General features: G+C 47.6%; 1 protein-coding gene across 7 annotated transcripts in view; it reads right to left on the bottom strand.

Moving 5' to 3' along the window:
- The window catches only part of ATP11A (ATPase phospholipid transporting 11A), a 2,308,865-nt gene that overhangs the window by 922,491 nt on the left and 1,373,894 nt on the right, over window positions 1-12,480 (bottom strand). For all 7 annotated transcript variants that reach the window (XM_069636989.1, XM_069636990.1, XM_069636983.1 and 4 more), the window contains exon 14: window positions 12,032-12,183. In XM_069636989.1, the coding sequence (XP_069493090.1) occupies window positions 12,032-12,183 (152 nt within the window). The remainder of the gene's footprint in view (window positions 1-12,031; window positions 12,184-12,480) is intronic.

The following is a 12,480-nucleotide window of genomic DNA, read 5'->3' as shown; positions in this document are numbered from 1 at the left end:
CCTGAGACGGTGCTGGCGGAAGAACCTGATGCCGCCCTGGAAACGATGTATGATGTTTCAGAGGGCGGGCACGAAATATCCAGGGTATACGAGCTCCTGAGAGCAAAGGCTGGGAAGGAGCTGCCTCAAAACTGACGCAGGACTGGGAGGAGGAGGTAGGAGGACTCATGACAGAGGAGCAATGGGAGAGAGCTCAAAGGTACCATAAAAAGGTGTCCCGAAATGCGAGACTCCAACAGATCCAGTTGTATGTCACCCATAGGGCTTATCAGACCCCTGGGAAAATAGCCAGGTTTGGAGGCTCGGCCACACAGAAATGCCCCAGGTGCTGGGAGGTGGAAGGGGGTTGCTACACATGTTCTGGGCCTGTCCCGAGGTGCACAGATTCTGGGACGAAATAAAGTCTAAGATGGCCGGTGGGGGAGTGGTGCTGGATGTGGGGTCGGCTTGGGCATGCATGCTCGGGATTTTTCCCAGGCCACGCAATCTAAAGCACATAAGTAAGATGAGGGTGGGGACATGGTGGGCGGATCTCCTGAGATGGGTGGAAGCAGAATCAGCAGTATGATTTGAAGCCGTTACCAGGGGGGAGTGAGGAGGAATACATTTAAAAAAAAAAAAGGTTTGTTTAGTGTGACCTGTTAATAAATGTTGTACCAGGGCAATAGCTGAAGGCCTGAAAGTGGTTGCACCGATCATTCGACATAGTATTATTCTAATGTAACCATTTAGAATTTCATTAGTGTTTAGAGTGGGTATGCAGACTTGCCATTGAAAAATGATCAAGGGTTTTTCCATCTAATTTTTTCCAATGAAAAAATGTGTATCAAATGCATATTTTTGCATATTTTTGTAGGGTAAAGGGTTAATTTTGTTTGGGGTGTGTTTTTCAGGGTTAAAAACTGTGGTGGGGAAATTCAGTGGCATTTACCTTTGATGGAAAAAATTTGATGGAAAGACATGTAACCTTTAGAGTGCAGCTCACATCATTGTATTTTCATCTTGAGTGGCAGAGCCAAACCAGGTTCAATGGCCGGATAGCACGACAAATAAACCATATATACATTATGCTCAGGGGTGGACTGGCCTACAGGGAACTCTGGAGATTTACCAGTAGGCCTCTGCACCCTAGGCTTCTTTTATTTTATTTCCAAATGTTGTCATAGGAAAGGGGTGGGGCCGCTTTGAAAATTAGTTCCATGGACTCTTTTGGTTCCCAGTCCACTTCCGGATATATTTCTGGATCACACAATGGAGATATACATGACAGAGTTCAATTCATGTGTGATGTCATGGTGTTTGGAAAGCACATTAACTATCGATACCATATAGTATTACCCTTTCCGACTCCCCAAAGAGTTTGTCTAAAGCCACAGGCATCAATTTATTGTGCGCCGCATGTGTTTGGCTAAAATGTACACAGCACACTACTTAATCCTCACGACTACAACGGCATCTCTCCGGCCTGCCGCAATGCTCGCCTTATCCACCCTAACCACTGCAGGCGCTTGGCCAACCCCGGCGCTCGCTCCTGCCTACTACCCGCCCAAAGCTCAAGTAAGCCCCTATGCACTGGCTCGCTACTCCTCTTCTGCCATTATTGCGCTGCCATCAACCACCCTCCACAACCCTTCCTATCCCCCTCCACCCCTCTCTACCCACCCACGACGCCAAACTGCTCTCCGCAGCCACTTATGCTAGCCTCCCACAACTCCCCAATGAACCCCAGCCACCTACGACAGCATCGTGCAACACCAGCCTACGCGCACAACTCCCCTCTGGCCCCCAACAAACTACGCTAGCATCCCGCAATGCCCGACTAGACGCACAACCCCCCCCCATTGGCCGCCAACACCTCATCACCCACCCAACCCTCCACCAAACCCCGACCCCTCAACGGCCACCCCATCTCCTGTGCTCTCTTCAATGCGCGCTCTACCTTTTGCACACGCCGTTGACATCCACAACCTCATTATCTTCCACAACCTCGACCTCCTGGCCATCACTGAAACATGGCTTCACAGCGCTGCAGGCCCCTCCCTTTCCATCACCATATGCCATCCTTCACAATGACCATGTCTCCAAAAAAGGTGGTGGCGTCGCACTTCTCTTCAAAGACACACTCTACATCCACGACACCACCACACGACCCCTCATGAACTGCCAATCCCCATCCGTCAAGCTCTCCACGTCTTCCACCAGCACCATCAACATCCATCTGACCTACAGCCCACCAGGCCCCACCTCATCCTTCAAGGATGACCTGTCCCACCTCCTCCTGCACAACCTTACACCCCATACCAAGTCCCTCGCCATAGGCGACTTCAACTTGGGTTACGGGGACCCATCTGACAAAGAGGACACATCCCTCTTCTCAACTATGGACTCCCTCAACTTCTCTCAAACAATCCTCAACCCCACTCACCACTTCTGCTGTACCATGGATTGGTTTGCTCGACCATATCTGCCATCCCCTCATCTCCAACACCCCATGTGCCTGGTCAGACCATTCAACTCATCCTCTTCTCCATCCCCAGCAGCCAACCTGCCCCCCCCGGCATGCCCCCCCTCGATCCCCCACCCACTTACTCCTGCTGCACCCGCAACCTCATCAGCAACCACATCCTAACCCTCCCCAAACAACACCCCACCACCACCACTGGCAACGACATTGACAAACTGGTCACCCTATACAACACCACCCCCACCATGGTTGTGGACACCTTTGCACCCTTAAAGAGCCCTCTTCTCCTACCAGCACCATGTACACCCCTGAGCTCTGCACCCTCCGATCCAAAAAGCGGGACAGCAAACGTGCCTGGCTCACATGCCGCTCCATTAAGAACAAGAACAGCTTCACCTCCAAAGCTGAAGCATATAATAATGCCATCCACCTCACCAAAGCATCCGCATACTCCTCCAGAATTTCTAACGCGAAATCAGACTCTTGTGAATGTTTCCGTATCCTGTGAGAGCTGGAGATCCCTCCCCCTCCCCCATCCACTGTCTCCAAGGAGGATGCCTGGTGCAATAGCATGCAGCAAGCCCTCTCGGCCAAAATCTCCCTCCTTCAAACCAAAATCAAAGCACAAATGCGCCCCCTTCAATGCCCCCGCCTCAGCCCCATCTTCCCCCACTCATACACCTGCACAGCACCCCACTTTTCAAATTCAGTCAAGTCACCACCCAAGAGGTTCCATAGCTCAACAGCCTCAAGCCCTCCATACGAAAAGCAGACATCTGCCCAGCTACCCTCATCAAAGAATGCTACAAGCCCCTGATCCCTCTCATCACTGCCATCATCAATGCATCATTCAATTCCTGCTCCATCCCATCGTCCATCAAAGGAGCCTGGATCACCGCCCTCATGCAAAAACACTCCTTGGACCCTGCCAGCCCTGCCAACTACAGGCCCATCTCCTCCATCCCTTTCCTCTTGAAAATAATAGACTGTGCTGCCTATATCCAGGTCCAAGATCACCTAGAAAAACACCACCTCCTCAGCCCCCAGCAATCCAGCTTCCGCCCTGTTCACAGCAGCGAGTTCACACTCCTGGCCCTAAAAAATCAACTAGACTATCCCTGTGACTCTGGCAACCTCTCTCTCCTCATGCTACTAGACCTATATGCAGCCTTTGACCTGGTTGACTATACCATACTCTGAAAACCACCTCTCCAAAGCCGTTCTATTCTCCCCCCAAAGCATGCCAATGGATCTCCTTTGTGTCTAATCGCACCTCACATGTCTTAGCTGGCAACCACTCCTCCACCCCCACCGCCATCAATTGTGGGGTCCCCAAGGCTCATGCATATCCCTAACCCTCTAAAACGTCTTTACTAAGACGCCCTTTGACCTCCTTGACTCTGCCCAAATCGAATATACCAACTATGCCGACAACACCCAGATCCTCATCCCCTCTGCGCCATCCATCACCAAGTCACTGCCAAAATTAACTGCATCAATGAATCTGTCCAATCATGGATGGCGACCCATGAGCTTTACCTGAGAGACAATAAAACTGAGCTCCTTCTTGTCGGCAACCCAGCTCACCTAGCCTACCTAGAACCTGAACATTATCACTTCGGCATTGGCAGCAACATCTTTCCGGTCTCCCCAGTAGTCAAAACCTTGGGCATCCACTTGGACTCTACTCTCTCACAAACATGTTAACTATCACCTCATCATCAGAATATACTGGCAGACTCATCAACGGCTACTGCCTGTACCTCTGCACAGACAATTACATCAACATGGCCCGAGCCACCATCTGCTCCAAGTTGGACTATTGCAGCTCTCTCCTCGCTGGCACTGCCAAAGGTAACCTGCATAAATTACAAACTGTTCAAAACAATGCCCTCTGCGATGGCCTGGGCCTAAAAAATAAAATCGGTCCACATCTCTCAAGCCAGGAGAGACGCCCATTGGCTGCCAAAGGAGGACCGCATCTCCTTCAAAATTCTTCCCTTGACCCACCGCGCCATCAATAACACTGCTCCCCAATACCTCAGAGCTTATCACCAAACCAACTTCTTCCAGACCCGCCAGAGCTGCCTAAGCCAACCGCCTGAACACACCTAAGTTCAGAAGGGCCAGAGCAGGAGGATCCAGTTTTCCCGCCCAAGTCAACACTCTTTGCAACACCCTCCCACTCCACCTCAGGATGGGGAACTCTCAGACTATCTTAAGAAATAAACTCAAAACATTTCAGTTTAACAGAACCTAACTGACTTGGAACCCCATGTGCATACCTGACTTGTACATATCTACAACCATGCCTCTATGCTCACAGCGCCTAGACGGCTTCAGGTTTTCGTGCGCCCTAAAATATAATAAATATTCACTTTGCACAGCACATAGGAGAGAAAATGTGTTTTTGTTTTGTAACGCTCCATGTTCTACCCCTCCCAAAGGGGGTAGTTGATGGAATCAATTTTGTATAAGAGCCTTGATAACAGTGAATATTGTAGTGGATGCTGTGAAGGATTGCTATTTGGCAAGGGTGCAGAAGACCTGTTTTTTTAATGTTATTTTATTTAAAACAATGTGAGTAATTCTCTCTCAGAAAAGGTGGTCTGCAAACCAGACCCCCCCTTCTCCACAAACTCCCTGATAAAAGCATAGTGTACATCTATGTCCTGTTGAATCATAATCCTGATCTGCAGCTCCTGCTCCCCCGTGGTATAGAGCAGGTTCAGTGCCCTCTGAAAGCCGCAATGAAAGCCAAGCCATTGCAGTGCCAGGGCTGCATTTAGGATATGCACCTCTGTTCCCAAAACCACATCACTATGAGTGTTACTCTCCTGGTGGCAGTTGTAAAGTTTAAATAGAAGCCATAGCCCAGTTACGATATGGTGGCAAGCATCTTTCACACCTACTACATCCACATAAATTTGACAAATAATTATATAAGTAGAAAGTTTGATACAGATGCTATTATTAATCTTTGTATGAACCTGGTGGAATGGATAATTATACTTGCTTTGTATTTTATTGATGCAAATGTAAATGTGGAAATGATATTAATTGTTTTTTAAATAATTGATGAATTTGCATGTATAGGATATGTATTTAGCAGGTAAAGAGTGTGCATTTCAAGTCAAACACCTTTTAACAAATACAAGCATAATACACCCACATCAATTTGATATCATATGTGTCAACACTGTGAGCCCAGCTCAGCAGTGGAAGGGTTATGTAAATTCTGGTCAGACTGTGTGGCCATGCCAAGCAACAGGGAAGGAGACAGACTGGGTGGCCAGGCCTCTCCTTTTATCCTTTGTGCAAGAGCTGGCCTGGGAAATAGGAATCAAAGGGCACACCCATCCCAAACATACTAGCCTCACATCACATGTTAAACAAATTTCAGATTTTTGGCTGCCTGTAGAAAACTAAACCATCAGAGCTCATTTAAATAGCATTGCATGTTACTGAAAATGTGGTAACATTTCATAATTTATCCGATATCACCATCACCATTGTTTTATTATGATGATTTGTATCAATGTGTTATCAATATTACATTTTCAAAAATATGTACTGTTTATGTTCATGAGTATGTTTATTACAAATGTATTATTGTAGGTAATTTCTGTTTGAAATTGGCATCCCAGTTCTTCCAATAAACAGAAATACGATTACAATACAAATACTTTATGACCTGTTTTTCTGGGAGGCTATGGTCATACTGAACGTGTTTGTATTTTGATCCTCTAGGTTTCACCCAACAATGCATTACATGAATTGTGCCGTCTTTTTTCCTCGACACTATTTTATTTTGTTACGTCTTATTTATTGTTCTTGTGCTTTTGTACAATTTCAATATACTTCAGATTCCAACACAAGTATACATTTACAGATTGTTTAACATTACTTTACTAACTTTACTGTTGGCAGGACCGAGAGCATTTGAGCTAAAGTGTGTATCCATGGAATCATACTCCTTTTGCATATCTGCAAACATGGCAAACACGTCTATGTATTAGTGGCTCAGTATCACTTAACACAGGGTAGAAACTCAGTAATCAGTCTTTTGTTTTTCAATCTCTCGGAGTGAGTTTTCCTTTTGTGCTCCCCCTCTATAAATGCTGATAATTCTACCATTCTTTTCAAACAAATGTACAGTTAAAGTTGTTGGAACCAATAGCACAAATTAATTTCATTTTCTGGAATATTCTAATCTTGTATGCTGTGCTATATTGGTGGCGCATATATTGCATGCAACATGCTGAAGAAGTTTCAAAGTGCTGAGAGTGGAGATGAGACGAAGAGAGGGAACTACAAGGCTAGTTGGAGGAGGAAGCAATGTAGCCAAGCTGAGAGCGTGAGCATTGCTTCAGAGCAAACAGAATGCATGCATGCGCCAAGACCAAAACAATGAAGGGCTCACACACAAAGATGCAATGTGCAATGTTTCATCCAATGTAAAATCCTGTGATGTCAAAATGACTAACGTTCTCAGTGAGTGTTTCTGGATACGCCTTACCACACAACCTGCACCCATGGTCAATCAAAGCCCTCCTCCAAGTGGTCCTGCTTCCAATTTGGCCAGGATAAGAAGGTTTGCCTACTCCACCCTGGCCCCAACTTTGTGGAACTCACTGCCTCCCCGCATTAGGCACAGACAAGATTACATAGCTTTCTGGAAGGCACTCAAAAACGGGCTCTTACCCTAAAAACACATAAGGGACCACCCTGAACACTCGACTAACCACCAGGTGCAAGAAATGGCTTGGTTAACCCCTTCAATACGGACCTCCAATTATCTGGATCGATTGTGCTAGACTCGTAACCCATGCACTAATAGCACTCATGTACCAACGCCATGACTGAACTTGATCATTGCCTTTCCAGATATGTACTACGCTATCAGTCCAGAAGATGACCATCCTACTTTACTTATTCATCTGGAAAGCTTTGAGCAGAACTACACACCGAGGGCATATTAGCACGTATGCACTACGCTATCAATCCAGAGAGGACTATCCTGCTTTTCTTACTCATCTGGAAAGCTTTTAACAGAATTACATACTGAGGGCCTACTAGCACTTCTATCTTTCGTAATCCTACCTATCTGGAAATTGATTTAGCAGAACCACCGATTGATGGCCTATCTAGAACCTATACTGATGATAATTGATATAGCATAACTGCACCCAAATGGCCCAGACTGTTTTCTCTTGTCCTGCAAAATTTGAATTTAGCTGTGCCTAGTGGCCTCACCGTTTTCTCTTTTTCTGCAAAAATGGAATTTAGCTGTGCCTAGTGGCCTCACCATGTTTTCTCTTGTCCTGCAAAAATGGAATTTAGCTGTGCCTAGCTGCTGCTTGGTGTTTCATTAGCTGTGTGCACTACTCTTGGCCTCCCACACCTTTGTGCCCGCCTCCCCACCCTGCTTCCTCCTTGTGCCTCAGTACTTCAGACTGGTAAATGAGCACCACTGTACTCTACTATGTCTCTTTCTATGTCTCCTATCTTCTCTAACTGCTTCACATCTCCTATCCTTCCCCTATCACTAAAACTGGCCAGAAGAAATTTAAGAAAAACATACTGGGATCCAACCCAGGCCTTCCTATTGCAGACACCTATGTCACAGCTTCCCGCCAGAGAGACTCTCACAGACATCCTCTTTTTCGTTAACTCACCTGATCTATGGACTCACCTCATGGTCGTCTTTCTCTCACCTATCGCTTCTTCTCCCATTAATGGTGGCACTAGCTGGGAGGTTCTCCTTGACCTCTTCGCCATTTCCAGAGTCATCATCAATGTCCATTTCAATGGAACCATCATGGTTTAGTGTCCTCAATCGAACCTTCTTCTCTTTCACAGGCTCCTCCCTCGCCTTTCTAACCTCACCTCTCACTCTGGCCATGTTCCCCACCCATCTCTCCCTACGTCCTACTCTGCACAGGCTCCCTTGACCATTGTGCCTTCCTCCTCCTCTACACAGGCTCCCTTGTCTAATGTGCCTTATTCCTCCTCTGCACTGGCATCCTTACCTCGCCACACTGTCCAGACTCCCTTTTCGGCCTTGGCTCCTTTGCCACCCTCCACTATCCCTCTGATGCTCTTGCCACCATCATCCCCTGTACCCCCCCACGGGAAGACCCACAAAGATGGCAAGTTCCTCCACATTGCCACGCACAACACTCGCTCCGCCGTCAAACACTTGTCTGACATCTGCAACCTCCTTGAACTCATGGACCTTGATGTGCTCGCCAACACAGAGACATGGTTCAGGGATAGCTCTGTCATGAGCTTTTATACACTCCTCCCAGAAGGCTACAAAATCCTCTCTGCACCCAGGCCAAAGAAGACAGGCGGTGGATAGGCACTGATCTTCCCAGAATGGATACCTGTGTCCATCATACCTACTCAAGCCTACTCCTTCGAATGCCTTGTCTGCAGGCTATCACTGTCTCCTAAATTTTCTCTCCTTGTGGCCACCTTCTATCGACCACCAGGACAGTCCACTCTCTTCCTCTCAGAATGGGCTGACCTGGTCTCCTTTCTACTCTCCTCCTCCTCGCATCTCAACATCCACCTGGACCCTCCTGAATCCTTAAGACCTTTCCATGACCTATGTGCCACTCTCTCCCTATCTTACTCTCTGGTTCCACGCACACCGCGGGCCACACGTTGGATGCTCTCATCTCTACTGACATCCCTCTCTGTCTCCCTCTCACTATCTCGCTCTCTTGGACTGACCACTCTCTCCTCTCAACACACCTGAAGCTCTCCTCTCCTCTAGCAGCAACACACACGGCACGACCACTCGGCTTCAAAGTCACCAGACCCATGAAAAAATGACAGTTGCTGCATTTTCCTCCACCTACTTTCCTCCTCCCATTCCTGCCGCTGACTTCCACGCTGAGACAGCCCTCGCTAACCTCAATCTCTCCATCTGCAACACTCTTGACCCACTTGCCCCTGTCATGAAGGTCCAACAGAAGCCTTCCAAATAGTGCAAGCCTTGGTATGACTCCGATCTAGCTGCAATCAAATGCAAGTGTAGGGCAGGTGAGCGGAAATGGACCTTTCGGGCGGGCCATCCGGCAAACTGGCCTGCAGCCTCCTCCAAAGGCAATATCGACTCTGCATCAATTCCATAAAAAGAGCTTTATTCAAGCCCGCATCTCCGCGGCATCAAAGAACACAGCCAAACTCTTCAAAGTCTGCTAGGAACTGGCCAAGCCTAAAGCAGCCTCTTCTTCCATCACACCCAACCAGGACCTTTGCTTGGCCCTGGCTGCACACTTCATCACAAAAACCCAAGACATCCTTTCCTCCCTCTCTTCAACACCACAGCATACACATAAACCAACACCGGAGTCTCCCTTCCTCCTCCCTCCCCCTCCACTTACCTTCTCTCTCTCACCCGCCAAACATGATGAGCTCACCAGTATATGAAGGCCTCATCCAAACAGGTGGACCCCTGCCCCTCTAAAACCATTTAGGACAATACTGACTCCCTCACCCCAGCCTTGGCTGATCTCTGCAATCTCTCCTTTTCAACTGGAGTTTTCCCAACTGTCTTTAAGCACTCCCACATGCACTCTCTGCTCAAGAAACCCTTGGCCGACCCCTCCAATACGGCAAACTACCGCCCTACATCTATCACTAATTTCCTAACTAACTAAATACATTTTTATATGGCGCAACACTTACCCAAAAGGTCTCAGGGCGCTCACAAGGACAGACAAACAAAGAACAAATCAGCTCAGGGTAGGGGAGAAGTGTCACTTGGAATGGCGACTGACAGTCCTTTAGAGTGGCCGGGTTTTTGTATACTTATGAATGACTTTAAGCATCAAAGAGAAACGTCTTAAGACTGGGTAAACTCCTAGAGAAGTTGGCTCTCAGCTGACCCTCCACACCGACTATTGGCTGCTTCCATGACCATCAGTCTGGCTATAGAGCATCCAGGGGCACGGAAACTGCTCTTCTGAACACCTGTGAAGACCTGCTCTCAAATCTTGACACTAATACTCCCGCTGTCCTCATTCTCCTTGATCTCTCCCTCTGCTTTTGACACAGTGAATCACAACATCCTGATTGCATGACTCGTTGACACACTGGGAATCAAAGGTCTGGCTCTGGCGTGGTTAACCTATTTTCTCTCCGACCGCCCATCCCAGGTGGAACTCTGAGCCTTTCTCTCAACTATAGCTCTTTCAACCTGCGGCGTTCCCCAGGGATCTAATCTATCCCCCTGGTTCTTCAACGTCTATATGGCTTCCCTGGCACGTGTGATTGTCCCTTTCACCTCAAACTTCCAGTGTTACGCGGATGACATGCAACTATCTTTCAGGCTACCCTTAGCCTCCTCCCCGCTCATTTCCGACTGTCAGCTATTCAGTCATGGTGTGCTGGAAACAACCTCTGCCTCAACGCCAGTGAGTCTGAGATAGTTTGCATTGGGACCCCTGCTCCTGCTTACCCACTTTCACTCTGGCCGGCCTCCCTTGGCCCTGCACCCGCCCGCCAGTCCCTTCTCGCACTTGCCTCAAGGCCCAACACCCCACCCTCCTACACTACACTCAGAATTAACCCAAGAGAGTGGCTCTCTGCACTTACCCCAGTCTCCACCGACCAGGAGCACTTGGACCTTCCCCTCCCTGTCACCGTCTGAGCATTTACACGATCCGAATGCACCATGCCTGAAGATTGTCTATTTTCCCTTGTCTTCACCCCTAATTGCACTGGTAAAACTTCAGAATTGCCGTCAGGCCTATGTGCAGTGACTCAAATTGTTTAATGTATTATATGCACTTACTCTGCCTGTGCAGACTATCGTCTCAGAATTTCAAGGGCTCTGAGTGACTATTCCCCCCCCCCCCATGTTCCCACCTTCCTTGAGCGCTTTGAAACACTTGCCTGTGTATAGGCGCTATATAAATAAACAATACCATACCAATTGCACCCAATAATAAACACGGGGAGGTCCTCAGCCTAATAGCCCCAAACCCAAAGGGAGATACTATCCTCTGACAGGCACTGGAAGCACATTACAAACTGAGTCCCACTTGAATCCACACAGGCACTCAAACAGACCAATATGCCAACTCTCTCCTCTGCACCAAAAAACAATAGAACGGAGCTATACATCTCGATTAATTCGGCCTAGCTACACACCTACTTATACACTTCCAGGATCACCCCAACAGTATTTAGAACGCAGCCATACCCCACGAAAATCAGCCTATCTGCACACATAATCCTATCACAAACTCCACCGCCGCCAGAATGCAGCTACCCAAGTCCAATTGGGCCTGCTGCACACATTCTACTGTTCTCACACAACCATTGCACCACGCCTGAAACTAGAATGCAGATACACACCACTTAAACCATCCTAGCTGCACACATACTGAGTGCACCCAAGCACCATTTACTTCACTACTCCCTCCACTGACCTGGACTACGGTCCCCAAGTGCGTTCAACTTTCACCGCTTTGGAATCATACCTGGTAAAAGGCGCTATACAAATGCCAAGTAACATAACATAACTAGTAGTGTAGCACTACATTGTACCTCTGTATGCCTTCCACCAAAGCAACTTCATCAGGAGAGGAAGAAATATACTGTTGTGTCGTCCTCTTCTTCAGCCCATCCACAGTATCATCTTCCTTCACTTGGACTGTATGGCAAAGACAAAGAGCACGAAAAAAAAGTTCTTCCCTCTCCTAGGACACAAACAAAAGGACATGGCAAGTAAAGATGCAGAAAACATGTTCACTGTGAAGTAAGCTTGTATTGGAATGCAAAACAAACATGTGAGACATAGTAAAACCACATGGCCTTTAGGCACAGCAGAGTCACAAAGAAAGCCAAAGAACGATAATCACAAAAACAAAGAATATAAATGCAGGAAAGCTTTCCTTTCCTGTAGGTGATCTAGTAAACAACTGCAACTGTACAACACAGCGGGCACAGGACAGCAATGTATCCAATGGTTTAAGCGAAGACCTGAGAAAAATAAT

Source organism: Ambystoma mexicanum, chromosome 7p (assembly GCF_040938575.1).
Source record: "Ambystoma mexicanum isolate Mex_15411 chromosome 7p, UKY_AmexF1_1, whole genome shotgun sequence".
Taxonomy (NCBI): Eukaryota; Metazoa; Chordata; class Amphibia; order Caudata; family Ambystomatidae; genus Ambystoma; species Ambystoma mexicanum.
This window is presented reverse-complemented; position numbering and strand designations above follow the sequence as displayed.